Here is a 27,876-nt window from a genome sequence, read left to right on the forward strand (position 1 = left end):
AGTGCGTTCCCCGTTTGAATTTTGCGTGTTTTCATAGAGCGGAAGCTGCGCGAGATAAGGCTGCGGCCGCGAGATACGATCAATAGGCGGCTATGAATAATGCAGAGGCCGAGCGCGGCAGACACTTAATTACACTTTGGAGAAGCCATTCTGGCTAATTGAGGAGAATAAAGATGGCTCAAGTGGATGAACGCTGAATGCAAACTGAATTTGGTTCTGTCCTCCAAGAGAGGCCTTCTGCTTTATGAGAGCAAATTGTCATTTGTCATTCTGCAATTTGACATTTTCAAATTTGAGTTGGTCCTATGTGCCTCAAGTCATTTCCTCTGACCCGAGTATTGTTCTTTTAATGTAAAGGATAATTGCCGCGCATCCAGACAGTGCCGTGTGCCTGCCATCTGTTACAGTTGGGCGAAATTAGCGCTAAACTACTTAGCAGACACTTTGGCCCATTGTCTGCTGTTGTCATAATCACCCCGAATCACGGGCGGCATCAGTACGGTCTTGAAACCCGATTTGGCAGTTAATGGAGTCGGTTCGGGAGGGGGCGGGCGGGAGCGTGCTTTGTGGTTAACGCTGTTAGAGATGTTGACAGAGAGCAAATTAAATCAGTCATAGATTGAGCCCTCTACACGCAGCCAGACAACCAGAGCCCCCACCCCCCCCCCCCCCCCGCCTCTGTCCCCCTCTCACAGGTTATGGAAATGAAAGTCTGGATGACAGTGGTCATTGAGTCTAATGCGCTTCCTGTCATCCGGGGAAGCAGACGCTATGACACGATTCCGAACTTGGCCTGCCCTCAAGATGCGGTCATGGCTTGGGGCAAGCGCACTTGGTGACAGCTGACGCGGACGCCCGTGTCACCAAGTAAAGTTCGGCCATCTTGAGGTCTCTCAAAACCGGAGTTGATATATGTCTTTAGCGGACCAGGTGATTAATAATGGGAGGCTTCACACCTCGAGCAACATTTTTTCTTTCCATGGATGCTCTTTAGACCGCCTCTTCAAACGCAGGTCATGTAAGTTTGACTGCTGGGGTCAGTTAAACTCAAGTCCTCCCTAATGGTAAGAGCAGCAGTGTTGCGTACCCCGAAGCACACTAAACATAGTCCCTTGTTCTCCTTGGAGCTAAATCGTAGATCATGACGATGGCCAAAAGGCACCGAGACTTCTCAATCACTGAATCAATCCATCAGGTGGATTCCTCTCAGTTTCCTTTTCATTCTCAAAGAATGAAAGTGAAATAACCTGGCCGGTGCTGGCGTTAAGTCAGTCAAAGTCCCTTTGGAATGGGGTCAGTCTTCCCAGAAGAGAACAAGTTACAGCTGCCCAATCGGCTGGCCGGTTCAATCGGTGGGATGCTAGTTCCACGTCGTCAAAATGACAATTTGTCCGAATTCCATCTTCCGCAGTGGGCCACTTTAATATCCAGATGGAATTGACCCAAAAAAGAAAAAATGGGTGCACGCACGCTTTCAATCCAATAGTTGTGCGTCCCAACAAAAAAAACATGCAAGCAGAGTTTTCTGACGGCAAAGTTGACAGTCAACCAGGGGCAAGATTTATGAGCAGCAGCAGAAGGTAAACAAGAGGACGTCTCCTCGCACCGCCAAGATAGATGGCGATGCTCGTCCAGCCGTCGCTTCGAGTCAGAGGTGGACTTGGGCCGGACTGGGGTCACGCAGACCACTCGGTCTCCACCTTGCCCCGCGGGGGTTCGATTCCATTCTCGACCGTGACGGGTGGCCTTCAAGGCGCGCTGGTATCACCTCTCGTGGGCTTCGGCGCGTCGGACTTATGCAGAAGGCAGTCCGGGCGCACGGGGAGGCCGTCGGTTAACATATAAAACAGCCCAACTTTTGGGATTTCAAGAGAAATGGTCCTTTGGGTCATGACATGCCTCAATAGCTTCAAGATGCAATTATTTGATGATGCCGCCGAGCACGTTGTACCAAAAGCGGGCCCTCGGGCAAATGTGGAAGGACTCCACTTTGGTGCCACTCATTACTAATTGTCAACGTCTTTCGCACAAGGCGGCGATCCACGACAACAATGTCTTTGTGCGACTGCGCGCTCCTCTCTGCGAACAGCTGTCATTATTTATAGATTTCTTTCCCGGCCTAGCAAATTAACACACAATGGCCGACCTCTCGAGCGCGCGATTGTCTCCTCTCCGGCTCGCCTCCCTTTCTATTGAACGCTCACTAACAAGTAAATGGTGGGAAAAGGTGTGCACGTGAAATGGTCGCGGCCTTTGTGGCGAGTAATTAGTCACGGCGAGAGGCGTGCAGGCGTCGTGCCAGGGCGCCACGTTGGCCGAGCTTTCCCGACGATTAAAGTGATCACTTTCAATAGCGGACAAAAGGGAAGAGGGAGCATATCTAGCGGCGGGTACGTTCGCCACCTCTAATGCTTTATCTGCCTTTTGATGTGGCGCTCATAAAAGGCCTATTGGGCTCCCACAATGACCCACAAAATGGACGGGGGCCGGCAGCGCGAGCTGCGATCGTCGCCGCCATTAACTAAAAGGCCCGGACATTATCAGACAGACCGGCGGATGAAAGGACATGGAGGGGAGAAAACGAAGAAGAAAAAGAAAAAAAACCAATAATTGAAAAATTGCCTAATGCTAAAGTGAAAGAAAATGGAGCTGTGAAAAGGCACCGTGATAGTCCGTTATCTCCGGTAAATGCGGACAAACAAGACGACGCGGCCAGACATTCTGTTTGAAATGGATATGCTTCAATTACCTGCACGTCTAAATCTAGCCAGGCCGGGCATTGTCCGCAGCTTGGATGGGGTGTCGAAGCGAATTACACCCTGCAACCCTCTCCAAAAACTCCACACACGCAGCCCCCCCTCCCTCAAAAAAGCGCTGCGAACGAGGCTACAAGGCCCGTGAACAATGGTTAGCTCAGATTTAACGTCGCTTTGGGGCTTTTCTTGAAGGAAATATAATTCCGCAAAGTACAGTCTGTTTTGTACGATTAAAAGGTGGATAAAAATCGGGTTGTTTGCGCGGAATGGATTGGATTGGCAGGTTGGCTGGTGAAAGTGTTTAGTCTCGTAACTTCAATTGAGTACCTTTTTTTGTAGGTAGGGGGAAAAAAAAAAGCTTTTACCAATAACTTTAAAATGCTCTCTCTCCACTAATTCCGTTTTTCTTTTAAGTAAGAAAAAAAAATGAAACTGCAAAACCACTCATGACATTGTACTCACTGTTCAGGAGGGACACGCTGACGCTGTTCAGGTCTGTGAAAATAACACGAGTTAGTCCTTTGCACACCCTTGGGATTGAGATGATTACTGTACACCGCTTTTGTTTACTTACCTCAGATTGAGCGTTTTCTACCCCAAACCGCACTTTGATGTTTCTTCATAGTTTTGTAAGGATTGTAGTCCTTTGGGTTGGTTAGTTGCTGTAGTAATGGCTGGTGGGTGCATGCAAGTGTTTGTACTTTTGTGGAGTCATGATACAAATCATTTAAATCACTCCTGAGGGTTTTTTTTTTTTTTTGGGTGACAAAGTGTTTCGGGGCGCCACGGTGTACACATCCAACACAAGTCATCTTTTGTGTCATCTCCTGGACAGGAAATGGACGAGATGAGACCAAGCGCAAGGTTTGACAAGCTAACAAGGTAAAAGTCAAGCCGACTGCTGCTTGTCCTTGTGGAATCGATGAAGGTCAACTTAAATGGGATATGAATCAGCTTGAAGTGAAACGTATGGTGCAATGTCATTAGCAGTGAGCATGCGCAGATCCACAAACAAGCTGTTATGCGGCGAAAAAGCCAAAAGAATAAAAAGTCAATACAGCTTTTCCCGTTTTCTTTATTGCAAGTGGCAACAGCTGACCAGGTTTAGCGGAACACATGTACCAATTGCTCTCCAAGCCGCGGCCCGCAGTGACTTCCTTCAAGCCAATCGGGTCCAAGCTGCAATTGGCCATTCCCAGGTGGTTGCAATTACCTTTCTTGAAACAAACAAAATTTCTGCCATCCCGAGAATATATGACATCGTATTCATGAGTCTAACACATGAGCCCTTTCATGACCGGTGACATCTTAGGATACAATAAATTTGAACAACACTTGGTCAAGAGGTAATCCGTGATCCGTACAATTTGGTGTCCCGAATAAAGGGCAGCGGTGGAAATGGCATTTCATATTAGCCGTCCGCAACCATGGGAATTGACCGACGCGAAAGCCAGCTAATCGTTTCCAGGATGCGGCGGAGGCCCACTGAGCCATTACCCCTGAAATAGAATCACTGACTGTATATCTCCATCTTCTCTGCTGCTTTGGCTGAAGGGCCTCACAAATTCGATTAGGCGCAATTGAAAATCCAAACTGAAGGAGGAAGAAATTGGCTGCCGTACCCATTTTGTTCCGTATCTCGATGATCTGGAATGAAGCATCGTCATCATTTTTGGTGCGAGTTGCTCTGCTAGCCGGCCTACCGGACGCAGACCGCCGCGATTACTTCCTCGCCAATAAAGCGGGATCTGGTTTAGTCCGCCGCCATCTTATCTGAGTCGGGCCACCGTCTGGGTGAAGCGGAGGGAGCACTACACATACCAGAGAGGAGACCTCAAAGTAACCCACGGAAAACGTATTCAAAATGTTTTTAATGAAGATGACGACAGTCGAACAAACAACAGAAGATCACAATAGTCTAACAACCGCGTGACAGAAATACAAAGACGTGGAATAAAAGTTAGACTGGATGCCGGTGGGCAAAGGCTTTGAAACGCGGAGGCGACCGAACAAAGTTAAACTCGACGGGAGGGGGTTTGTGCGCGGCCGGTCACCTTAGTCATACGGCTGAACGATTTCCAGCCGTCTGTCATCCTGGACATATGACGGCAGAGAGGAGCGTCGCCAAAAAGGTGGCAAGGACTCACTTGGGCTTGGTCTCGGCGTCGGTGACCTGGCGGATGTAGACGGCGTCTTCCGGGTGGCTGATGTCGCCCATCTCGTGCATGTAGGAAGCGGCGATGGCGATCAGGCCGCCGTCGCTGTTGAAGGCCAAAGACGCGATGCTGGTCGGATAGCGGTGGAACTGGCACAGGCGCTTCTTGTTGAACGGGTCCCAAATGTTAACAAAGCCGTCAGAGCCGCCTGGAAGGAAAGAAGGGAGAAGGATTGATCGACATCGTTATTATTTGGGCTGTCGAAGCCTTTCACGCACAACTCAAGGCACATGAAAGAGGGCTGTCAGTTTAGAAGCCGAGTCTTGCCCAGAGCCGACCGGGGCGACGTACCCGTTGCAAAGGTGTTGTGCACGCTGTGAAAGGAGATGGCGTTGACGGGGTAGACTTGCTCGACGACGTCCTTCAGCCGGTGGCACTTGAAGGCGTACTTCTTCTTCTGGACCTCCACGCTCGGGTCCAGGTACTCCACGGCCACGCGGCCCTCGATGGAGCTCAAGACGTAGCCCTGCAGGCGGGGAGAAAAGTTGGCGACAGCAATGCGAGCTACGGTTTGGAACATTCGAAATTGCTCTCTTCGGATGGCCACCTTGGCTGCTGCGTTCAAATCAGCTGTGGTCGGCCCTCTTTGTGAAGGAGATCAATTTAGATCTTGACAACTATCAAACTTAACGTTTTTAAGCAAAATGTTGGAAGGGGAAAAAAAATAAAGAAGCTTTTGATTAACTCAATGATTTTTTTTTGACAATTGTAATATTTGTGAAAAGTATCAGTCCATTAAAAAAAAAAAAAAAAAAAAAAGACTGCCCTTGTCAAGATTTTAAAGCAATCTCGTGTCGGTACTGCAGGGTCTAAGATCAGGTTTTGATTTGGTAGACCGCAGCATTCTTTTAAATAGAAGAAAATATCTGGTGCTGCACACAAAACGATTTTTTTCCCAAGCTCACCAAGAGACGTTTTATTCTAAATTTAGTTCCATGCTTCTTCCATATCTACTTGCACCGCTACCGTTTCTTCTGTGTATTTTCCGGCAAATTGCCTTGCGGCACCATTCCGTCTCTCACACGTCAGTCTTGGCACTACGACAGACCGAGACGCGAGTCGAAGGTTTCCCTTGTTTTCCTGGGCCATACCTGCTTGTTGGGGAAGGCTCGTATGCAGCGGGTCTGAAACTTGAGACTGGACTCACGCCTTTGCTGGACGTAGCCCATGTTTCTCAGGTCCCAAACCAGCACACGTCTGCCCGCCGTGCCGACAATCAGCCGGTCGCCCGCTACAGACATGGTGTACACCTTTGAAGAACACGAGCGAATCCAGAGTCAGACACACTGGGGCACTTTTTGGGAACACCTGAAGAATCCCAAGACGACATACCCTATCTGGTTGCGTGAAGGTGCCGGCGTTGCAGGGCGCCCTGGGATCCCAGAGTCGGACTGACCTGTCCCAGCTCCCCGTCACCATGACGTTCACCTCCGGACAGTGTTCTACACAACGGATGGCGGCGTCGTGCTTTCCCACTATGGTGTCTGCAACCAAATTAGAAACCACATTATAAACTTCGACAACCTACATTGCCGGCGTTACAAAAAAACCTTCGGGTATCTTCTCGGGGAAAAAAAACGTCAGGAAAATCCGACGAGAACATCTGAAGTTTTGGGTGGTCGAGAAATTATTCATCTGAAAAAAATCCCAAACAATTACCACCTTGGTTATCACATACCTTGATCCGTGTTCAAGTCATGCATTTTCAAATTTGTATCCAAATCTCCACTCCATGCATGTGTCGGGTCCTGATGGGGCAGAGGGCAAAAATGGACATTGTGTTCTTATGGCAACACGTTAAAACGCAAACATTTAAATGACACAGAGCCTGCTACGTACATAAAAAGCACAATCCAGAACGGGAGCCGTGTGTTGATACTTCATGCGCATGGTGTTGGCCACCACGTCGTAGAGGCGGACGGTGCAGTCCCAGGAGGACACCAGCAGGAAGTGGGCGGTGCTGGGGCTGAACTTGACCGCGGTGATTCCATCTTCTGGGCCCTGGTTCAGTTTGTACTCACTCGTGACCATGCTCTGCAAAACACAAACTCGGGTGACACACTTCAAATACTGATTCTTTTGTCAGCATGATTTAGTTTCATAACCTCTAAGATAATGTTTTTTTTTCAGACCTGACAGTTAGTATACAGCATTGTTACCGTAAGAGTAAAAATACTTAACAGTATTTCGGGCCGGTGTTCACTGGGTAAGGCGGAAAAGAGTGTTTTGTTACCGTGTTGTCGTGAATCAAATCTACGAAGGGCGTTATATGCCATTGTCTTTCTCAAGAAGTGAATAATGAGAGGGGGAAAAGAGTACTTAGTTTATGTTATCGCCGAGCACGACAACAGTTAACATGATACACACACAACTCGCTTAACCCCAAAATTATTCGGTTAAGTACAAAGCAAGGCAGTTACAGTAAATTCAGCTGACAAATATGAGCGTACTGCATCTTAAATGAAGCGATATTTATCTTTCGGAGAACTCGCCCATTCCAGTAAAGCGCATTCGGGAATTAGCCTTAGCCAGGAGCAAACCGACTGTTGTAAATGCTAAAGCTAGTAGCAGTGGTGAGTCGTCACTATGGACTTACCATTTATCCTGGGGGAGGGGGTCCACAGCTAATACAATATTTTATTATCAACTCGAGTCGAGTTTTTTTTTAATATGTCGCAAACAAACATACAAATATTCGTCGAACTGAACGCACTAACCGCATCGGTGAGTGAAGCGGTCCAGCGATTGTTAAGTCGCTGTTGATTGGCCGAAACGAAATGCCCACGTTTCCCGCCTGCTTGTTGATTGGTTGATTTGTTTCGGAGAGTACTTCCGGCCTCTCCACGTGGGTCATGTGACATCGGACGGGAAAATGGTGGTTGGGTTCCCTCGGGTTTGCGCATGCTCATTAGGTCTGTATAGTCTACAGAAATGACCTTTGGCAGATTTAATATGTCGTTCGTCGAGTTGGGAAGTGACTGTATAAATTAGGCACACGAGGGCAAAACATGAACGATGATATGACTGTTGGCATTCGGTGAATTAAAAGAAATTGGTGATCATATTCCTGCACGTTTTTAAAAAAAAATATCACGACTACAGTACTGTACATTCAATTTACCTTTTTCATCTTTACTGGGAACTCGTACGAGATTTCAGTAACAAATCATATTTGGCTCCGTAGTTGGTTTAATTGTCCACAATGTTTTTTAGCTTTGTTGTTGGTTTTTGGACATCATGAGACTTGTAAACAGCTGCACAAGTAAGGTCATGTCAAAACGTTTAATCCCACAATTTTAGAGCGCCACAAGCACAATTAAGAGTCTTCAGAATACGTTATGTCCAACCTTGCACATGAAAATATATGCACTTACACTTTGAGGCAATTGAGGACAATTATGGAGATTGTGCCGAAAACAAATAAAGTAAACGCACGGGATGTGATGGGAGCACAAAGGAATACGTCAAATTTCCAAAATTTAGATTGAAAAATATACAAATGTATTTTTCAAGTCCTACAACATATTCAAGGTGTGCTCAGGGGCTAAACAGGCCTCAGCAAGGGAACCGCGTGTGGGTAGTACATGTGATGAGAAAAGGCCAGGATTGACGCCTGGCCACCGGGCGAGGTCCCCCCCGCACTCCCGCCGCTCTCCGAAGCTCCGCTGTCGTGGTAGAGGATGGGTACCCTCACGATCCTCTGCGCCGCGGCGTGGTTCAGGTTGGCCGCTTCCAGCTCGGCGGCCAGCTGCCTCTTCCACTTGTTCCTTCGGTTCTGGAACCAAATCTTCACCTGAGTCTCGGTCAGGCGCAAGGAGGCGGCCAGGCCGGCGCGCTCCGAGCTGCTCAGGTAGCGCTTGATGTCGAAGGTGGACTCCAGCTGGAACACCTGGCTCCTGGAGAACACGGTGCGGGTCTTCTTTTTCCTGCAGGGCTTCCCGTCAGAGTGGTCGGGTTTCTTTTTCCAGCGGTCCTCTGCGGACTCGGAGTCCTTCTTTGCCTCCTCTGGCTCACTCTCGTCCTCTTCTGCACTTTCTTCTTTGGGGTCCGGCTCACTTTTGGGTCGGTCGGGTGAAGGTCTGTCGCGCGCCAACGCTTGATCCTTCCCCGAAGCTGCAAAAGTAACACAATAAATCGAATTGAATTGAATACAACTTTATTGTCAAATGAGCTGTATGTATGTGTCACATACAGCACGGATGAAATTTCTTCCCTCTCAACATAAAACAAGTTGCACCACCACCTCGTTATGATCATGCAAGACTGAAACTGCTTTAAAATGTTGCGGTATTCGTATTGCGTCTTCACGTGTAGTTTTGTGTGCAATATTGCACATTGTTATTTTTAAGCGACGGAAGGCGGTCACATATTTGCATCTTTACATTTGATTTGTTTCTTCATACAAGCCATTTCATTCTCATCGCACTAAATCGGTCACATGTCGTAGGTAAGACTTTTGAAATTTATCGCAGACATACGTACACATTCAACAGAGCCATATATGCCGTCTTGCATTTTTCTTAATTTTGCAATTTGGATTACGGATATAAAAGCGAAAATATATCCACCTGATCCAATATTAATATATGACTAATATAGGAAGTCAAGACTTCATTTGTCACAGCTGAAGTGCTTCTGATTCCGTTGTCGTCGTCGTCAATGATTTATATTTCATCAAAATAAATGGTATTCTGTCCAAAAAATATTTGGAAATAGACATTAACCTGTTTTTCTTCTTAGCAAATGCATACATTGATGCTCGATACATTTTAAGATATTTACACTTGTAAAATCTGACATTATTGAACGATTCTTTTGTAGGGGAACAACATGCAATAGATGTGTCAATGTTTCCTTATTTTATAATCTCATAAGCAGTGCACTGTAATCCAGCAATAAATAACGGTGCCTCAGTATATCACCATTGTCATGCCGGGCAACTGTCAGAAGGTGATATTTTATAGATAGATGTGCCAAATAGAAGCCAAAGGGGGTTCCGTCTCCCGTGTGCACAGGCAAAAAAACAAAAACAAAAAAAAAACACATTTGGGTTCCACATGTGGAAAGTTTAGTTATTCCGGTTTTTTTTTTTTTTTTTGGAATGAATTCACAATTCAATGAAATATGATGGATACCTTCAGTTTTGAGATGAACACCGAGCGTGTAGGGATGCCACCAAGGGGACGCTGAGGACACAGCAAGCCGCTGTGAGGGCAACTCCAGGCAGGGTAGGGACAAATCGGCAAGCCGGGAGAAGAAGGTGCCCTCCAGGAAGCTTCTGGGCCCGGCGGGCTTTTTGGGATGGTCGTCGATGCTGAGCAGGTTCTTGATGGAAAACTTGATGATGGAGTCTTTGGCGGACTGGCGCGTCTCTTGTTGCGCGTCAGAGTCTGCCATCACCTTTTAGTTCCACACCATCAAATACTATAATTGAAAGTTGAAGAAAACAGCGGTGACCTTGGGGTCGGGGGGGGAGGGGGGGCAGAGTATCCAAAAAGATGTGCTTTCAGTGGTTCTGCAGAGAGAAATAAACGTGCTGGCTTGGTTCTTTATGGAGATGTAATGATGACATAAAAATGACAGCCCAGTTAAAACACACTGGGTCCTTGTGATTGGCCAGAGCGGGGAGCAAATGGGCGTCGAGTCTGCAATCGGACAAGAATAGAGCTCAAAACAAATAGAAAAGGCTCCCCCCCCCCCCCATTCAGGGGGGACAGAAGCCACTTATCCAGTCAGAGCAGAGGTGAGCAACCTAAGGCCCGTGGGCCACATGCAGCCTTCAAGAGGTTTTGATCAAGCCAGTCTTGCAATTCTGAGACAAAATTGAGCTGTGGCAAGACAAACGCCTTAACAGCATCGATAAATCAGAAACAGCGCTCCATCATATTCTAATCAAAGCAAATTGCTCTGATCAACACCGATTTGACAGCCGGCTCATGATATTGCGATCAAGTGCTGTGATATTTATAAAGCAGTCGTTTATAAGAAGTGTAACCATCCTTAAAACGTGCAGATAACGGCCCGAGTGTGAATTAACTTGAACACAATGAGCTTTTTAATCGACTTTTCTTTTGAGTTGCGGAGCACCAGCCAAAGATGAGTTTGGCACGTCGCCCCTTGGAGGCGACGGGTCGCGCTCGGCGTCCGCCGCGACTTTCAAGTGAACCGAGAGGATGATGCTGCCACCTAGTGACACGAAGGAGACAGACCTTCAGACAGGGAGCGGAAAACCTTTTCCCTGCCGGGGCCTGGTTTCTTTTTTTTACTTTTTCCAAGCTCTCTCACCACATTTTGCTCCTTGCTCGCCCCTTCCCGACTCAAGTGTGCAGGAGAAGAAAAGGGGGTCGTCCGTTGCCTCGGATAGGGATCACTTGAAACGATGATTAAGAAAGTTTGACGTGTTTTGGAGTGAACTGAATTCAAGACGAAAGCAATCACATTTGCTTGAAACCAAGGAACACTTTAATAATGGGTTCCCATCGGACCCCACGCAATGGTAAATCTGCCTGCCCCTTGCCGCTTCTGCTCCTTACTTGCCCATTTCAACTCACACTGACATCACTGAACAATTTAGCCTTTTGTAACAGCCACTCCCCCCCCCCCCCCGACTTGTTAGAACAGAATAAAGTCTCATGCGTGCTCGCTCCATATAGACTGCTTGAATTGCAATCTTTGAAAGAAACCGCAAATGAACAGCTACTTACGTGACTGAGCTTGGGGCACGGGACAAAGGCACTGAAACACTCAAATGAAGACACTCAACTAGCTGGGGAGATGGCGGACATTTACGGGTGATCATAATTGCAAAATCCGTACAAAGTGACAAAACAGCACTGCAAGAAAAGGGACATTACAAGTGACAAAGTAACAGTCAGTTGCGGTGCGACTGGACCGTCCTTTGTGGCAAGGTCATGCGACAGACGCAAGAATTGATATCGGGAGTGTAACGTGGCGGTCTCTTGAGTGCAATCTGTCCGGCTCCACTTCGGTATGATATTAAACGTCATACTCCTTATCGATGAATTTGGCCATGGTGGACAGCTGGATGTTTGTCGTGCCCTCGTAGATGCTACCTGCAGAAGAATTCCACTTTGGTTGTACTGTGCGCGCCTCAAATTTTGCGCAGCGTTATAGTGCACGCACGTACCAATTTTACAGTCCCGGTAGTATTTCTCAATGGGGTAGTCTTTGGTGAAGCCCACCCCTCCCATCCATTCGATGCATTTCGACGTGGTCAGCGTTGCCACCTGAGGGAGACAAAAACAACAGTCGACCATTTTGGCCCAAATTCAGTGGCCACACCGAACCCTCAAAACGGTGGCGGAGAAATGGAACTAAAATGAACACGACGGGAAATGATGCAGTGCAAGAGGGAGCACAGCGGCACGCTGGAGGGATCGACATCATTTCCAATGGCCACAGTTCACACTGCGGGTTCCGCTATAGGACGCTCTGATATAACAATAGTTTAAAAAAAACCAACAACAACTAATGTTCTGAGGTGTATGCGGCGTCACCTCTGCAGCAAAGTATTTGGCCATGCAGGCCTCCTTGATGAAGGCTCTGCCGGCTTCCTTCAGACGAGCGGCGTTGTACGTCAGCAGGCGCGCGGCTTCGATCTGCGTCGCCACGTGGGCGATTTGGTGCTGCATCCCCTGGACCGCAAAAGGACCAACAGACGCAGATTTTGTTCAGCCACTCGCCCTTCCAAAGGTTTCTACGGGCTTACTGATTATGATTCCCCTCCCCCTCAATAATTGGGATGTCATATGTTTTTCCAATATCCTTTCACAAATAGAAGCAATACATGATGTGCATTGCAATAAACAAGAGAGGATTGATGACATCTCAGCTGGATTGCTACTTGGAGTCAACCAGTCCTCCCACGAGCGTCTCTAGTTGGTCCAAACCGCTGCTGTGAGTAGGTGCAAGGCCCCCCCTCTGTCTATTTTTAAAACTTGTCTTTCATACACATTTTTATTCGACGACTTTTGACGGCTGCCTCCATGAGTTACAAAGCTTTTCCCGATGAGAGGACGACCTGTACAGTGTACTCATAATTGTTAACACTCGGAAGAAAGTGTGTCTGAGATGTTATTAAGACAACTGGGAACCGTTGTAAATTGTGGGGGGAAATGCACAATATGTCTCCTTGAATATTTTGCTCAGGGGAAAAAGAAGTCTGCTAGGTGTTTGATTTACCTGGAAGTCAAAGACACGTTTTCCAAACTGCATTCTCTGTCTTGTGTAAGGAACTGCGTGGTCAAAGCAGCCTTGCGCAAGCCCCAGCATCTGTCGGAAAATCCATGTTCGATGCAATTCTTTTTCAATGCGTGTGTGTGTGTGAGAGCCTTTTTTTTTTTTAACCTGCGCCGCAATTCCTATCCTGCCTTCATTCAGCATTCCGATAGCGTACTTGTACCCGTGACCTACTTGGCCCAAGATGTTCTTCTCGGGCACCTGCGCAACACACATTAGCAAAGCACGAATGAGCAAAAGTCACGAGATTCATTGGCAAGCCCCCCCCCCCCCCCCACCCCCCGAGTTCGGACCTTGACGTTGTCAAAGTTGAGCGGGCAGGTGGAGGACGCGCGCAGTCCGAGCTTGTTTTCCTTCTTGCCGATGGCCAGGCCTTCCGTTTCCCGGTCGACAATGAAGCACGTGATGCCTCTGTAACCCTGTCGTTCGCAAATCACAAGAGGCGGTGAGCGGTCAAGGCCAGGAAGGCCTTCTCCAACTGGTCTTGACGTGATCAGAAGCCCCCACTTCCATTGACAAATCAAATTTTCCTTGACATTGTGAAAGCGCTCCATCGATAACCATGTTTTGCACTGTACAGTATGAGGTGGCATTTGAGGGAAAACGGCGCCACTCACGGCCGAGGGGTCGACGTTGGCCATCACCAGGAACACACCGGCATTCTCCGCATTGCTGATCCACATCTTGGATCCGTTGATGACGTAGTAATCCTCGTGTTTTTCCGCACGCGTCTTCAGCGCAAAGGCGTCACTGCCCGACTCGGCCTCGGACAGACAGAAGCTGCCGATCTGCGCGTGAAACGTAGCCTTGTAACCGGACCTCGGAATGTGCGGGCTTCGGACGGGGCGTTCCGTTTTGAATGTCAAACCTCCCACCGTGTCCGTGCACAGCCTGCCGAGGTACCGCTCCTTCTGAGCGGCCGTTCCCAGCTGCATCAAGAGCGTGTTGATCAGAGTATTCTGGATGTCGCACAGCACGGCCACAGAGGGGTCCACCTTCGCCAGCTCCTCGATGACCAGGATGGAGGAGAAGAACGTCGAGCCGGTACCGCCGTATTCCGCGTCAATCTCAATGCCCATAAGCTGCACGTGGATGAGGTCATTAGCACAAGAGCGTTAGCCAACCGCACAATTCCTCACTTCAGGAACATTGTTGGGGCAAAGACAGCTCTTACCCCCTGTTCAAAGAGAGATTTGATCACCGCTTCATCCATAAATGAGTGCTCATCCATCTTCGCCACAAGGGGAGCTATACGTTCTTGTGCGTACCTTTTCACTGGGAAGGAAACATTTGAATGAGCGGAAATCCCACGAATCCCTTCCAGCCGCCACCGACAACAACAAAAAAATCGAATATGTTTTTCAAGAAAAAAAAGTAGCACTCAAAAACATTGTACTTTACAAAAACGTACAGTAATGGTTGCAAAGAGTTCAACGGGCTTTGCTGCACTTTTTGATCCACGTCGATGGACAATCAAAAGACCCCAGTTTGAGAACCACCGCTGCGAAGTACGGCTAGAAAAATAATGTTCAACTGATGCATTAGTCCAAGTGTCCGCAAGCAACAGCCACTCACCTGATTCCCTCATCATGCTCTCCTCCTCTGAATACGACTGCAAGGGAGGGAAATTCAACACCCCGGCCGCTTGGATGGAGTTCACATCTAGGGCAGACTTGGTGGACCTGCTCCTCCATCCTGGCTGGCATCCAACCCACGGCCGAGTGAGCTATTAAAACAGAAAAAAAGACACATCGCGAAGGTCATCTTTTGTCAATGTTGTAGCAGCTCTCTCTCTTTATATATATATGTGAATATATACTGTATATCAATTCATATTATGTGATAAGGAATGCGTGAATAATTCCGAACGCAGCCTGTGATTCTCAATGCCAGCTGTTAGCAGCCACCGTGCTAATAACGTTAGCAACGTGGCTATCGTAAGGGCGTGCATTTTCAACGACCAACATGATCAAGACAACAAAATCGGACAAATTTAACGGGCAGTGACATTGTGTCGCCGATCCCGGGTTTACCTTCGACAAAGCCCTCACGAACACGGAAGCCATGATTTGTTATACAATGTTTACATGGGTACTCCGGAGGGTGACGTTGCGTCGAAGAGCGTCTGATATTCCACTGCGGTCAAGCCAGCCTCCACTCGCAAAATCGAAGTCAAGTGAGCCGTCACTGCGATTGTCAATACAGTGCATTACGGTAATCTGTCGCCTGCGAGCGGCGTTGGCCACCTTCAAAATAAAAGAGCCACCACTCATGCATAAACGTCATTTGTTCGGGTTAAAAGAAATTAATAAACGTATAAAATAAGTAATTTCTTGGCTGTCAGCACAAAAAAAGCATTCTCAAGTGGAGATAGAAAATAAAGTCAATGGTAATTCCACATCAATTTCATCTGATATGTTGACATTTTCGACCGTTTTGAAAAAATTCCTAAAACTGATATATATATATATATATTCATATATATATATATATATATATATATAGAGAGAGAGAGAGAGAGCTGCTACAACATTGACAAAAGATGACCTTCGCGATGTGTCTTTTTTTCTGTTTTAATAGTCTTGCAGACAGCTCACTCGGCCGTGGGTTGGATGCCAGCCAGGATGGAGGAGCAGGTCCACCAAGTCTGCCCTAGATGTGAACTCCATCCAAGCGGCCGGGGTGTTGAATTTCCCTCCCTTGCAGTCATATTCAGAGGAGGAGAGCATGATGAGGGAATCAGGTGAGTGGCTGTTGCTTGCGGACACTTGGACTAATGTATCAGTTGAACATTATTTTTCTAGCCGTACTTCGCAGCGGTGGTTCTCAAACTGGGGTCTTTTGATTGTCCATCGACGTGGATCAAAAAGTGCAGCAAAGCCCGTTGAACTCTTTGCAACCATTACTGTACGTTTTTGTAAACTTCGACTCATCGTTCACTTCAAAGAGCCGAAATCCTCAGGCCCGCTCATGAATTATTTAAATTTTTGCAACATTTGTTTATAATTGTATGTATATATTTCAATAGTTCGAGCGTGTTTTTTTCTCCCCCTCTCCCTCCCTTGTGGTTTCTTTTTGACTTCCGGGTTGAGTGAACGCTGGCGCGTTTTGGCTGCCGCTGCTCAACCCGTATTGTTTTGTGTTTTTGGTTATTGTAAAGTGTCCTTGGGTGTCTTGAAAGGCGCTTATAAATAAAATGTATTATTATTATTATTATATGTTGTTGTTTGTGTTATTATCATATGCAATTGAATAAGTAGACCACTTCAGAATTTGAAATTTGGAACTCTCTCAATGCATAATGGGACTCATACTTTTCTGATCAGCGAGTCCCTGGGACTCGCTGCCGGTAAACTTTAAAATGATCACTGCAGAGATGACCGCTTTTTCTGCACTCGGTGATTGACTTCTATGCAAAGTCATTTCTCAACTTGTCTTCCGTGCCATGTCATGCCTGCGGAGTGTTGATTTACTTCACATTAAGAAACGACTGCACTAAAACATTAATTCATAAATGTATATCATATGCTTTTTTGTTTTTCTCAGTATAAATAACACGTACCCCGACTGTTCTACTCTTTGAATAAAAACACTTCATTCCAGCGTTAGAGAGTGCAAGGGGTTATGATGAAGGGGTGTTGCAAATCATGAAGACCTGCCAAGTGGTATCATAGCATTGTTTTATACATGTCCCCGACTAGGCCTGAGCTTCAAAATCAGTCCTTGGCTCGGAAAATTTTCCAAGTCCTTGGCCTTGGCTTGCCGGTCCTTGGACACAACACTGATATACATATATATATATATATATATAGTGTATATGGAGAGGACCTTTAAGATGCCAAAAACTGTCGGCAGTTAAGCACATCAACACTCCTGGTCACTATTTTGAGGAAGGATGTTTGTACTTCTTTGAAGGAATGTAGTTTGGCAAAGGCAGCTGCAGATGAAATTAAACACAGATAAACAGTATTTTACGTAGTTTTTTTTGGAACACCTTGGCTGAATTAGCTTGACACACCAACAGTGCCTGTATCATTGTATCATTTTATTTTTTACATCATGTACAGTATATACTGTAAATTGTAATATGACTTCGGAGTTGTTCTTTTATTTTTACTGTCTGCTTGTTTTATAACTGAAGCAGTATAAAGGTGACCTTAATTGAAACCACCGGTTGGAGGTGGATTTGTTTTTGTTTCTTTTATAACGGACTCAGCGGCTAAAAGTTGGAATGGTGCTGGACTACTTTTAAGAGGATTTCTTGCTTTTCACAGTCAAAACGCATCACCGCCGTCTTCACCACATGATCCACGTCCATGTCGTCCCCTCCCCGACTCAAGTTCAGGTCTTGAACAAAGTGTCTGCGCAGATCTTGGAGGACTCGCTTTTTGGATTGGCTAAGCTGAGTGGCTAAGGACCTCGTGTGTCGAGAGGATACACCGGTTTCTGAAAAATGACAAATGGATCGGAAAAGTGCACAAGCGGAGATGCAAAACCGTGCAATAGCGCGACCTAGCGGATAGGATACGTTATCCTTCTTTTTGGATTTAAACAAACAAACAAAAAAAAAGGCAGAAGTTGGAAGACTTTGAGCCAATGTGAAAATCTAAATTACTGTTACAACATAAAATGTGAAGACGTTCAAACTAAAACAACACGAATTAACACCCCGAAATAAAAGCTCGACCAATGGAGCGGACAACTGACCTCTGGCTTTCTTCATGGCCTCGGAGATGAGACGGCGACAGGCCCGGTCAGCCCGGTGAACCGCGCTTGTGGCGCATCTTTGGCGGTCTGCCTCCTTCAAGGTTGAAGTTCACTACTTCAGTGCTGGACTTTTAAAGTTTGCTCAATACAACGGGACTATTATGAAGGAACGCAGAGAAATGGCAAGGACCGGGAGCTCACGGGGGCTGAGCAGCCGCAATGTTTTTGAAATGTCGGTTTGAACAACAAACAATAGAATGGGAATTTAGGTAATCCCACACAACCTATACAACACCGGTATTAGAAAAAGGCAAAGTCGGCGCCTCGTGCTCCAGCCACATACTTTTAGTTGATAAAGAAACACGGGTCCTGCCGAGAACTCTCGTGGGATGCAAAATAATGCCGCTGGCATAGACGGATTTGTAGAAAAATCATTTGTGTTTTGGCGTAACAATTTGTTTATATTTTTGGGTGTGCTTTTGCACACCTAACAGTCACTCTTAGCAAAAATAGAGTAAGGTGTAAATAAAAGTCATCCTTCACAATCCGTCTTTCAGAAACCTTTTGTTCGACGTCGTCCTCAAATGGGCTCAAAGGGTCGCCGAGTGCGCAGGAGATCAACGCCATCACCCTCTGACTGAAAGGAAAATGAAAACAAGACCGAAACGTTAAAAGACGGAGGACAAAAACAGCTCACGCGCTCATCTTACATGTCGCACTCTGACAAATCGTCCGCCGCGTCCACCGCGATGCTCTTTGCCTCCCACGGGTTTTTCGTTGGGTTCGGAGACTCCAGACGCTTCGCCATCTCCGCAATCACCTCAGCGGGGACGGGACGAGGCCGGCTCTCATTCCGGCTGAAGCACAGATCCAAGCGGCATTGCACGTACACCTGGCAAAACCCCAGCGAATCTGCAACGGTGGCGTGTCGAGGGCGACGGATTTAATCGCATTTCAGACTACCGCGGAATGACGAAGCTGTATTTCTTCAGTTGTCATTAGTCGGTCCAAAATATGCCTACACTTCCGAGCCAGCCGGAAGACCTCATATCTCATGCTCGGGTAGTAGAAGTTGTCATCCAGCAGAATCAAAAGCGGCGCCGCATCGGCCCGGGCGGGGTCGAGAGGCGGCGTCAGTAGAGCGCGGGCGCAGCGTTCCCACGCGGGCCCGTCGATGCCGCTGTCGCCCGGACGCTCGATGGGCATTTCCCGTTTCACCAGGAACTCCTCCAGGCAACGCAACACTGCATTTCGGTGGATCTTCCATTCTGTGCGCTGGAAAAGGTCAAATGGAAACTCAGGCCAAATACGTTCAACAGAAACTTTATTCGGACGGCTGCACGATAGTGTTGCAGAGAGGGGTTTTTTTTTTTACAGCTGGTCATTGTTGAATAGATGTTTTTAACCCTACTTTTAATGTAATGCTCTCATATGTGGCTTGACTTTTCAGCCGTTTATTGAACCCTAACGCTAAGTCTATACTGGACTGACACGGGAGCTGCCGTCAGCCTCAGCTTACACCCTAGACACTCACGCCAAGTAATCAGACATTCACTACACATTCAAACGATTCCAAAATGGCACTCTCACGACGTTACGGATCACACAAAAGCCGGACAAGCAGATTCAGTGACACTTTTTTTCCTAGAGCCATTACTGCAATAAATAACCACAGAAAATAATCAAAGCTACTGCATTTTAAAGCTAAACTCACTTACCTCACTTGTGCAATAATGAGCAATATCTGAGCCATTTCATTTTATGTGCAATATGTGTCCTGCGTGCAATATAAGCCTCTGTTGTTGAGTTTTGCATTTTATTTTTTTACGAAATGCACTAAGGAGTGGCACCCAAATTTCGTATACAATAACAATAAGGCGATTCTGATTCTGATACAGTGCCCCATTCTAGGGCCTAAACACAAATCGATTCGCGTGTTTCACTGCATTCAAGTGACATACACCGGGACAACAAGAAGAGAAGTGGTGAGCTGGAATTGGAAAAACACAAGAGGCCATTTGAAAGCTTACCGCTTCTTGTGACGTAGCGTCGTCGTCTGGCTCTCTGTTTTGAAAAGCCTGGTCGGGGATCAGCCGGTCGTACTGCACCACGGCGGCTCTCCAGCCGCGCCTTCTCGCGGCGAGACAGACGCTGCGGGACAGCGAGGACTTCCCCGCAGCGGGAAGACCGCAGAGGACGCACAGACAGGCCCGAGCTCGGTCCGCGTGCTCGGGCTCGATTGCGGCCGCCATACGTCTGCGGCCAAACTTGAAAGCCGTTCACAATGTTTGCCCCGTGCGGCTTACTTCCGCATTCGCACGAGACCCGCCCACATCCGGTTGTATTTTTATTCGTTTATTTTGCCGCTTACGTCACGTGAAGGTAAAGTTACGCTCTGCGCTTATTAATTGATGATATAGAAACTGCTACATCGCAATTTTCCATTCGTTGAATAAACAATGATTTTAGCGTACGTGTTAGAAACTTTTGACCCGATGTGCGCGCGTGGAAGCCTGCCAACATTTGGCCAAGGATGAATTGATCGACCTGCACAAGTCTCCTTGAGAAAAGAATGTGAAAGTTGGAGCGGGTGCGGCTTGCTCTTCAATTGACTGCCGAGATTATTTTAAGGAAATATTTTGTGGGGGAAGGGAAAAAAGTGTATGAGTATATATATAACATTTTATTTTAAAGCCATATCACCCACTCGCGTATTCCCATATCACTTAAGACTCAACCGTCAAGCGCATATTACAATAGAAGTTTCCTTTAATTCCCCAAAGCATTAAAATCGTTTGGTAAATATACAAATATATACAGTATATCTGATTCAATTCAATGACATACATCGCAGTAATATTCCAATAAACATGATGCCATTTTCCATGATAGAATGATCAGTTTCAAGACTTCAGAGTGCATTTTTTTTTCGTTTGTCCTCAGCTGCAAATAACATTTAACCATCAGCATAACAGAAGAATATACCACCGCAAAAAACAAAACTGAATTTAGTTTGGTGGATGTGGGGCGGGAATCGATTTGGGGACCCCAGGGCCCTGACTGGGAGCTTGGGGACGTGCAGAGGTAGTGTTTGGATCTGTGTTCCAATAATCAAGCTCTCCATACCTGAAACTGAAAGTATGTGGGCGGGGGTGGGGGGTGGTTGTGTAAGAAAACCGTAAGAAATGGGAATGAGTAATAAAACGGAGTCGTTACCCTGATATTGGAGCTGAAGCAGCCGGTGGATATGAAAGCTAAAATGACAGAAAACACACGCCACGTTTCAGGGACTGTATATGACATGGGGGGGGGGGGGGGGGGGAATGACAACACCCCTATTCACCCCTCAACCTACATCCTGAATCTTATTTGCAGACAGAATTCAGCTGTAAATCAAGACCGGTTGTACCTGCTGCTGAATACGTAGCTGATCAAATGCCCTGAGGCTATGAGAATTGAGCAGAATAGTTACCCTCTGTGGGGGGGCTTCTGTTGGACTACGAGAGGTAGCGTGCGTCTCAGTATTGCGGTCCGAGTGTCCGTTGGCGCTGCCGTGATGTGGCCTGGCAAAGTTCAAATATGCGCACTTGCGTATTGCCTTCATACTGAGGGTAGAGTTTTGTTTTTTAACATCATACAGTAAGATTGCGTGTACCTGAAACGGCGAACTTGTCTGAGGCAGGGGTTGAGCGCATCTCTCCGGAAGAGGAACAGCAGCACCAGGATGAGAAGAACAAGCAGTGGAACGACGAGCAGGAAGAAGATCAACAGGCCGTCCCTGAGGGAGTAGTCTTGAGGCGCACCGTGTACATTTGACGAGGGTCCGCAAAAAAGCAAAAAATTAAGTAAATAAATCAACGTCGTTTCCAGAAAATGGTCATTCTCGTCTCGTTTGCGGTTCAAGTACCGGTACACTAAATGCTCAATGTCAAAACGTAGCGTGCACCTATCTTGGGGGGGCCACTGTCAATGCTGCCGCCTATCCCTGCCCGGTTGCAGTTCGGTGGGCTCCACCCGTCGTCGCAGTGGCAGTGCCCTTGGTCGTTGCACACCTGGAGACGGCAAGCGACACGAGTCAGTCTTGAGGCGGGTGTGGGAGATGGGCGGAAAGCGCCGCGCTGACCCCGCGGCCGTTGCACGTCCGAGCGTTGTCGCAGTCCAAGCTGGGCCGCAGGGACGAGGCGTTCACACACTTGAAATCCAGACAGGTCTTCAAAAGAAGAAGATGACAATGACACGTGAGAACCCACATTCGAGACGGGCCATCTTCACCAAAGTTCACTAAAAAGAAGCTAGAACAGAGCAAATTTGCTCGCTTGGTCGACGTCAGGGGCGTCCAAATTATTCTTTTTTTCAGGGGCGCGCAGAACAAAAACGTTTGGGCGCCGGCGGTCTGTGTGAAAATGTTTCCGCGGCGGTCCTTACTTTTCCTTCAGCGCACGGACTCCCGGGGTTGACATAGGCGGGATCCAGCACATCCGGCCCCAAGTTGAAGTCGGCGTTGACGCACGTGGACCCGTTGATGATCTGGATACTGACGTGCGCACCCGGAGGCGGTTGGTTGACGTCCACGTTGGTGCACTGCACCTTCCCGCACATGGCGTCCCTAAAATATTCACACTCACTTGAGCTTTCCAACCCCACCCGCGCACACACCGATTCATATTTCAAGTTTACGGCAGCAGATGACAACGACACTCACGCCAAAGCACATTTGATATGATCTCCGGTGCTGGTGATCCCGCAGTTCCCAAATAGGTTTCCCTGCATGTTGGCATGCAGAAAGCAAACATCTGCCGCCTTCGTTGCCGGATCTGACAACATGAGGGGAGAACACTCGGAAATCGGAAAACTTTCTGCCCGACGCCGCAAGCGCAAGGTCGCCGTAGCAACCAGTCAGACGACCCAAACGCGCAGCATCAAGGCACACCGGCGCGCTTACGGGTAAGGTAACCGACGGGCAACCCCGATTGGCCGCCGGCGAAAAACAGACCTGGTGCAAAGAGGGCTCGACACTGCGAGTCGTACGTCTGGCATCGGCCCTCGTAGCAGTACGCCGCCTTGTCCCGACAGGGCTGGCCATCCATGATGTAGAAGTCGTCGGGGCAGAAGGCGCCGGTGCCGTTACAGAACTCGGGAAGGTCACACGCGTCGGCGGAGCCCCTGCAGGGCGTCCCGGCCACTCTGAGCTAAGAGCGGGACCGAGTGACAATCGCGGTTGAAAAAAAAAAAAAAAACGGAGCTCGGCAAAAAGGCGGCGGCCGCTTTTGGAAAATAAATAAATAAATAAATAAATAAGGATCACAACAACACTGTGCGCTTGTCACGCTAACACGCATCCAACGGGAATAGGACAACGTGCCCACCTGACAGTCACTGCAGCAGCTCCCATGAGCACAAGCCGAGCCGGAGGTGAGTTTGCAAGTGGCGGCGTCACAGCATTTATTCTGGCATTCCTGTGGAACACACGCACACACACACACTTTATTTTCAAATTCAGTCCAGTTCTAAAAAGCGTTGAAATCGGCACGTGGCATCAAATGTTTGTCAAGTGTGGCGGGCGCGCAACGCTACCTCCGGCGTGCCGCAGTCGCACTCCTCGCTTTCTTCCAACAAGCCGTTACCGCACTCGGCGGTGCCGACCACGTCCGAGAGGGAGGGCTGGTTTATCAGACACACCCCTCTTCCGCTGACGACGAGCGCCTGGAAATCTTCGCCGCTACAGCGGCTGAAGCTTGTGGCGCCGCTGACGCATCGCATGTGTAAATAAGACCGTTAGTGGCGAAATACGCAAACTCTTTTGTTGTTGTTGTTGTTTTTAACCTGGCAGTGGCCGCCATGATGCAACTTTTCCCATCGCAGCTGCAGCGGTTGTCGTCGTGATTCATGCCCAGGTTATGACCAATCTCGTGGGCCACAACGCTGGAGGCGTAGATCAGCTCGTCGTCGCCAAACTGGAGAATCGCAATCGACGACCAGATCACGGAGGCAAAGTTTTCCCCAAACATGTCCAATTGTGAAGGGCCGAAAGAAAACGCAGCGATGTATGAAAAGTGACACCAAGCACCGTCTTCGGAGTCAAATCAACCTTGGTGATGCGTTTGGCGTCAAACTAACCACGGCGATTCCCCCGGAGGTGGCGGCCGAGCACGCCGTGCCAACGAAAGCCATCCCCAGCACGCCTCCCGGGTACGAATTGGGCCGACCGCTGAAAGAAAACAAACAACGGCGACGACGACGACGACGACGACGGGAGCGCAAGCGCCATCAGCTGCGGATCGCGCGTCTCGGACGTCGCCTGGGCGGCTGATCACTCACACCACGAGTTGAGCGATGTCGTGCCGGTTCCTCGGCAACAGCTCGGACTTCCTCCACTTCACGAAGCTGCGTAGCACGTTGCCCGCCGAGTCCTCCACTTGGAACGGGTTGGGCTGGCTAAAAATCTCCAGGCCCACGAGCACCACGCGGATGTTCAGCTGCTTGTAATACTACAAGGGCGCAGAAAGGATCATGAAAGAAGTATGGGAACAAACAAAGAATTTTATTTTTCTCCCATCTTTTCAGATGTCTTACCCCATCCAGCAGGTTGGCCATTTCCATCATCTCCTCGAGTATCGCCGTCTCATTTCCTTGCTTGAACTGATACTGTCAAGTCAAAGGAACACAGTGAAGCCCAGCATATTCGCCCTCGGCTCTCCACTAATTCACGATGGACATTTTTTGCCCCGTTCTCTTGCCATTCATTTCGACTCACCCTGAGATAATCCACAACCAAGACCAGCTCCACGTATCTGGTCTGAGGTAAATTGCGTTTCTTCTAGAGAAACAACGGGAAGAAGAAGAAAAAAAAAAGGGACACTTGGGATCCCCTCCTCCCGTTGACACAGCAAGATCACATCGCGAACGGACGGTAAACGTGAGCATCCCGGACCCGCAGCAGAGCAGAGATGGCCTGCGTGGGCTCAAAGGCTTCACGCTTCGGAGCGGCCGCGTCCTCGGGGACCACGCCGCAGGTGACGGGTTCGGTCCGAACGTCGGCCAGTCGGTACAGAAGGTGGTCGTTGGTGGGGGACAGCGGCACAGGCTCCAGTCCATAGCTGTCGTTTGCCAAAAGGATCACGCCCCTGGACAGGAATCACGAGTAAATCCACGCAAAGCAAAAATGACCCCAGTTGTCATTTGGGGCCCTTCACGGGTGGCGGGTTGTCATCCGCGCAATTTCTTTTTAATCGATTTTTTTTTGTTCAATAATCCCGCCAAAATGATCACTAATCTAGGTCGGTCAAGATCCACACCTCAATCCGTAGCACGTGCTGAGCGCAACCACCGAATTCTCGTCGCCTTCCACCTCTCCGTGATAATAACAATGCACCTGTGGGGGGGAAAAAAAAAAATCAAAGCAACCATATTGAGTAACGTTGCCGAAGGACAAAACGTTTCCGGTCAGCCATTCACTTACAGATTTCGGACGTGTTGCCGTGTGATGATCAGCCAAGTTAAAATTATTTCGAACAAAATCCGGATGTAAAAAGTCTCTGAGGAATCAGGAAAAGAACACGATGAGTCACATCAACTGCAGCATTTTAGATGAGGTGAATTGCGAAGTGGTGAAAAACCTGTTTCTCTTCAGATGAAGGATGTGAGGACGATTGCCGATTTTTAGGATATACGATTTATACTCCTCAGATTTCTGAAATTTTGAGGGGGGAAAAAAAAATACTTAAAAGTTCGAGGACTCGTTTTACCTCCTGACACGCTTGACCACCACTTGCCTGTTCGGGAAGCAGCCGAGGTTGCACAATGGAATACTTAGTAAGTTTTAACCCATGATTAATCTCTGGAAGGGAAACGAAAGGGTGACATAGGTGTTGAATTCATTTTTACACATTTCTTAATACCTGACGTAACATCAAACAAACACGACTCACCTTTGCCGTCTACTCCGGAAATGCCAAATAGCAATAAAACAGCGACGATGTGGTATTCTTCGATCATGTTCTCACGACATGTGCCAACTACGCCAAGAGAAACATTTTTAGTGAGTCTTACTTTAATTGAACGGAGCTTCGAACCTCGGTTTCCTTCTACTGAACAGGTGCGTCATGGTGGGCGCGGCTGGACACACCTTTCACTTCTTTGAATACTTTTCTTCTGTTGGATTTGGCAAATGACATCTTCTTCAAACCATACAAGTTGTCATATTTTCAGTCTCTTATTTTTAGTCGAAGGAATATGGTAGAACAATGCGCTAACAATTAGCATGAAGTAATTATTACAAATATAATTAGATAAAGCACGTATTTTTCTTCCCTTGGCGGTATTATTGTTGAAAAATCTCTTAAAATCAGAATTGAAATATGAAAAAGTCAATATTAATGGAATTGAAATTGATTATGTAAAAAATATAATTTCGGTATTTAAATGTCGCGACAACATACGAGATCTCGGTCCGTCCTTTCCGCTTATGCGGCGGTACAAGCGGAAGTGACATCATGGCGGCTGCCGCAATATGCGCTTATCCTTAAATAAAAAACAATAGTAATCTTTATCATAAGGAAAAAGAAAAAAGTACACAACAGTATGTCAAGTTCCTGAACTTATTCAAAACATGAAATAACAGAAAACTAGTGTGCAAAATAGAGAGAAAAAACTCCAACAATGCCAGGGGTTGCATATATATATACTGTATACAGGTGTCAAATAAATTGAAATTTCCTTCACCTTATTACTGAGCAAATGCCCATTTTTGTACATACCAGATCTTCTTCCAGCAGATATCAGTTCCAATGTGACGCAACACGCGGAATGGAGACACAGAGAACGAATCTTCTTGTTCCAATTTGTTTTGTTGTAGCATCAAACAAATACTATCCATCTCCGTCTGTAACCTATCCGGGAGAGAAACAGGATACTGTAGTGCAATAATGCAACAAGTCAAAAGGTGTTTGCAGAGCAACACTGCCGTCTAGTGGTGTATTAACATTGAGACTCCTTTTGCAATAATGCTCATTCATCTTATATTGGAGCAGTATGCATTATTACCAACAAAAATGTTGACTCCCAAAACAATTTCCACCCTTCTGTGCATTTTTAGATTTATTTTTGGTGTTTATAAAGTCAACTCAAAGTACTGATTGCCTTAAACTAAATGTACCAAACATGAAGGGTGTGAGGCCCCCAGAAGAGGTCTTCTTTTGCAACACACAGCCACACGCACGCAGACGTACACCGCGGTGTGTGGTGGAGCAGCAGATGACAAAGGCTTAGAGCACCCACTAATCCTCTTGTCCACCATCTGGTTGCTCCGCTCAAATTAAAGCCTCCCGACCCAGCAAGGACTTTCACAGCAGATGCCCGCATCTGCATGCCATGTTTTGACATCAGCTTCACAATGACGGCATCCACGCGTGACTCTTCACCACCCATTTGCACCCGTTCAAAGAAAAGAAAAAAATGTTTTACTATCAGGATAAACAGCATAAAAACGTATGTGAACACACCATCCAATACAACATCCAAACTACAAAATGAAATCGTACCGATAAAAACTGCATTAAAAAACGACAACATGCAATGAAGTTAGGTAGTCTTTTGTGTGTCTCTAATGCAATCTTTCGAAGCATATCATGCTCTGCGTTGTCTGTTTCCTATCCCGCAGTGATTGGCTGACGTCATCGAGCGTCAAATGCTATTTTTGTTCCGCGCTTGCAAAGTGTCAAACCTGCCTGCCACCAATTTCACATGTTAACACCGTGCCAAGGCTGTAAAACGGTGCACACGCCATCAAGATTTGCCTGCAAGTGAGACCCGTGAATGGGACTTGAATCAAGAAAGTGGAAATTCGTGTCACGTTACCTTGCTTATTTTTCTGTCTGCACCCCCCACGAGTAGATTTTCTTTTTGTCCACTTGTGATCGATGGCTAAGTGAGGGATTGGT

The 27,876-nt window shown here is 47.4% G+C and overlaps 5 protein-coding genes across 8 annotated transcripts; all 5 read right to left on the bottom strand.

The window, feature by feature from the left end:
• Nucleotides 1-4,609: 4,609 nt before the first annotated feature.
• On the bottom strand, nucleotides 4,610-7,743 carry bub3 (BUB3 mitotic checkpoint protein). The gene is made up of 7 exons (XM_086099518.1): nucleotides 7,569-7,743; nucleotides 6,812-7,006; nucleotides 6,651-6,720; nucleotides 6,305-6,456; nucleotides 6,064-6,222; nucleotides 5,264-5,438; nucleotides 4,610-5,120 (listed from the first exon to the last, which is right to left on the bottom strand). The coding sequence occupies exons 1-7, from the start codon at nucleotides 7,569-7,571 to the stop codon at nucleotides 4,900-4,902; spliced, it is 975 nt and encodes a 324-aa protein (XP_085955644.1). The 5' UTR covers nucleotides 7,572-7,743; the 3' UTR covers nucleotides 4,610-4,899.
• A 524-nt stretch (nucleotides 7,744-8,267) lies between these two features.
• Nucleotides 8,268-11,390, bottom strand: hmx3b (H6 family homeobox 3b). The gene is made up of 2 exons (XM_086099187.1): nucleotides 10,108-11,390; nucleotides 8,268-9,085 (listed from the first exon to the last, which is right to left on the bottom strand). The coding sequence occupies exons 1-2, from the start codon at nucleotides 10,367-10,369 to the stop codon at nucleotides 8,517-8,519; spliced, it is 831 nt and encodes a 276-aa protein (XP_085955313.1). The 5' UTR covers nucleotides 10,370-11,390; the 3' UTR covers nucleotides 8,268-8,516.
• Nucleotides 11,391-11,735: 345 nt separating this feature from the next.
• acadsb (acyl-CoA dehydrogenase short/branched chain) lies at nucleotides 11,736-15,433 on the bottom strand. The gene is made up of 11 exons (XM_086099186.1): nucleotides 15,265-15,433; nucleotides 14,807-14,957; nucleotides 14,406-14,506; nucleotides 14,107-14,313; nucleotides 13,849-14,019; nucleotides 13,525-13,650; nucleotides 13,340-13,432; nucleotides 13,175-13,264; nucleotides 12,490-12,627; nucleotides 12,120-12,219; nucleotides 11,736-12,045 (listed from the first exon to the last, which is right to left on the bottom strand). Exons 1-11 carry the CDS (start codon nucleotides 15,295-15,297, stop codon nucleotides 11,969-11,971), a joined length of 1,287 nt encoding a protein of 428 aa, XP_085955312.1. The 5' UTR covers nucleotides 15,298-15,433; the 3' UTR covers nucleotides 11,736-11,968.
• Nucleotides 15,434-17,255: 1,822 nt separating this feature from the next.
• On the bottom strand, nucleotides 17,256-20,576 carry pstk (phosphoseryl-tRNA kinase). The gene is made up of 6 exons (XM_086138937.1): nucleotides 19,969-20,576; nucleotides 18,961-19,213; nucleotides 18,649-18,850; nucleotides 18,500-18,575; nucleotides 17,939-18,032; nucleotides 17,256-17,677 (listed from the first exon to the last, which is right to left on the bottom strand). Exons 1-6 carry the CDS (start codon nucleotides 20,188-20,190, stop codon nucleotides 17,451-17,453), a joined length of 1,074 nt encoding a protein of 357 aa, XP_085995063.1. The 5' UTR covers nucleotides 20,191-20,576; the 3' UTR covers nucleotides 17,256-17,450.
• A 113-nt stretch (nucleotides 20,577-20,689) lies between these two features.
• On the bottom strand, nucleotides 20,690-27,812 carry adam9b (ADAM metallopeptidase domain 9b). 4 transcript variants are annotated; one of them, XM_086138934.1, is made up of 24 exons: nucleotides 27,794-27,812; nucleotides 26,695-26,826; nucleotides 25,867-25,953; nucleotides 25,711-25,775; nucleotides 25,555-25,628; nucleotides 25,398-25,473; nucleotides 25,234-25,310; nucleotides 24,870-25,062; nucleotides 24,693-24,755; nucleotides 24,512-24,583; nucleotides 24,257-24,426; nucleotides 24,056-24,146; nucleotides 23,762-23,892; nucleotides 23,513-23,684; nucleotides 23,305-23,394; nucleotides 22,932-23,127; nucleotides 22,641-22,752; nucleotides 22,364-22,544; nucleotides 22,062-22,148; nucleotides 21,885-21,990; nucleotides 21,594-21,729; nucleotides 21,411-21,501; nucleotides 21,155-21,192; nucleotides 20,690-21,070 (listed from the first exon to the last, which is right to left on the bottom strand). In XM_086138934.1, the coding sequence occupies exons 3-24, from the start codon at nucleotides 25,931-25,933 to the stop codon at nucleotides 20,947-20,949; spliced, it is 2,412 nt and encodes an 803-aa protein (XP_085995060.1). In that variant the 5' UTR covers nucleotides 25,934-25,953; nucleotides 26,695-26,826; nucleotides 27,794-27,812; the 3' UTR covers nucleotides 20,690-20,946. The 4 variants fall into 4 exon arrangements, with proteins under 4 accessions (XP_085995060.1, XP_085995059.1, XP_085995062.1 ...); XM_086138933.1 differs by lacking the exons at nucleotides 26,695-26,826; nucleotides 27,794-27,812 and adding an exon at nucleotides 26,064-26,361; XM_086138935.1 differs by lacking the exons at nucleotides 20,690-21,070; nucleotides 21,155-21,192; nucleotides 21,411-21,501; nucleotides 26,695-26,826; nucleotides 27,794-27,812 and adding an exon at nucleotides 26,064-26,366 and having other exon boundaries at nucleotides 21,846-21,990.
• Between the last annotated feature and the right edge of the window lie 64 nt (nucleotides 27,813-27,876).

This window comes from Hippocampus guttulatus, chromosome 19, assembly GCF_054856545.1.
Source record: "Hippocampus guttulatus isolate MCC_2025c chromosome 19, RoL_Hgut_1.0, whole genome shotgun sequence".
NCBI lineage: Eukaryota > Metazoa > Chordata > Actinopteri > Syngnathiformes > Syngnathidae > Hippocampus > Hippocampus guttulatus.

What these genes read in the sequence shown, in the direction of transcription:
- bub3 (XM_086099518.1), bottom strand. An exon ending in GAGCCTTCCCCAACAAGCAG is followed by an intron (nt 5,439 to 6,063) that starts GTATGGCCCAGG and finishes CCCCGCCTGCAG; the next exon opens with GGCTACGTCTTGAGCTCCAT. An exon ending in GCACAACACCTTTGCAACGG is followed by an intron (nt 5,121 to 5,263) that starts GTACGTCGCCCC and finishes CTTTCCTTCCAG; the next exon opens with GCGGCTCTGACGGCTTTGTT.
- hmx3b (XM_086099187.1), bottom strand. Translation starts at nt 10,369, where the DNA reads ATGGCAGACTCTGACGCGCAACAAGAGACGCGCCAGTCCGCCAAAGAC. An exon ending in TGTTCATCTCAAAACTGAAG is followed by an intron (nt 9,086 to 10,107) that starts GTATCCATCATA and finishes TTACTTTTGCAG; the next exon opens with CTTCGGGGAAGGATCAAGCG.
- acadsb (XM_086099186.1), bottom strand. Translation starts at nt 15,297, where the DNA reads ATGGCTTCCGTGTTCGTGAGGGCTTTGTCGAAG. An exon ending in GCAGGCTGTGCACGGACACG is followed by an intron (nt 14,020 to 14,106) that starts GTGGGAGGTTTG and finishes TTTCACGCGCAG; the next exon opens with ATCGGCAGCTTCTGTCTGTC. An exon ending in CTACCGGGACTGTAAAATTG is followed by an intron (nt 12,046 to 12,119) that starts GTACGTGCGTGC and finishes ATTCTTCTGCAG; the next exon opens with GTAGCATCTACGAGGGCACG.
- pstk (XM_086138937.1), bottom strand. Translation starts at nt 20,190, where the DNA reads ATGGCGGCCGCAATCGAGCCCGAGCACGCGGACCGAGCTCGGGCCTGT. An exon ending in CTTCCGGCTGGCTCGGAAGT is followed by an intron (nt 18,851 to 18,960) that starts GTAGGCATATTT and finishes CCACCGTTGCAG; the next exon opens with ATTCGCTGGGGTTTTGCCAG. An exon ending in AGGACGACGTCGAACAAAAG is followed by an intron (nt 18,033 to 18,499) that starts GTTTCTGAAAGA and finishes TCAACCTTGAAG; the next exon opens with GAGGCAGACCGCCAAAGATG.
- adam9b (XM_086138933.1), bottom strand. Translation starts at nt 26,112, where the DNA reads ATGTCATTTGCCAAATCCAACAGAAGAAAAGTATTCAAAGAAGTGAAA. An exon ending in GACATCGCTCAACTCGTGGT is followed by an intron (nt 24,147 to 24,256) that starts GTGAGTGATCAG and finishes GTTTTCTTTCAG; the next exon opens with CGGTCGGCCCAATTCGTACC. An exon ending in GCTTCAGCTCCAATATCAGG is followed by an intron (nt 21,071 to 21,154) that starts GTAACGACTCCG and finishes ACATACTTTCAG; the next exon opens with TTTCAGGTATGGAGAGCTTG.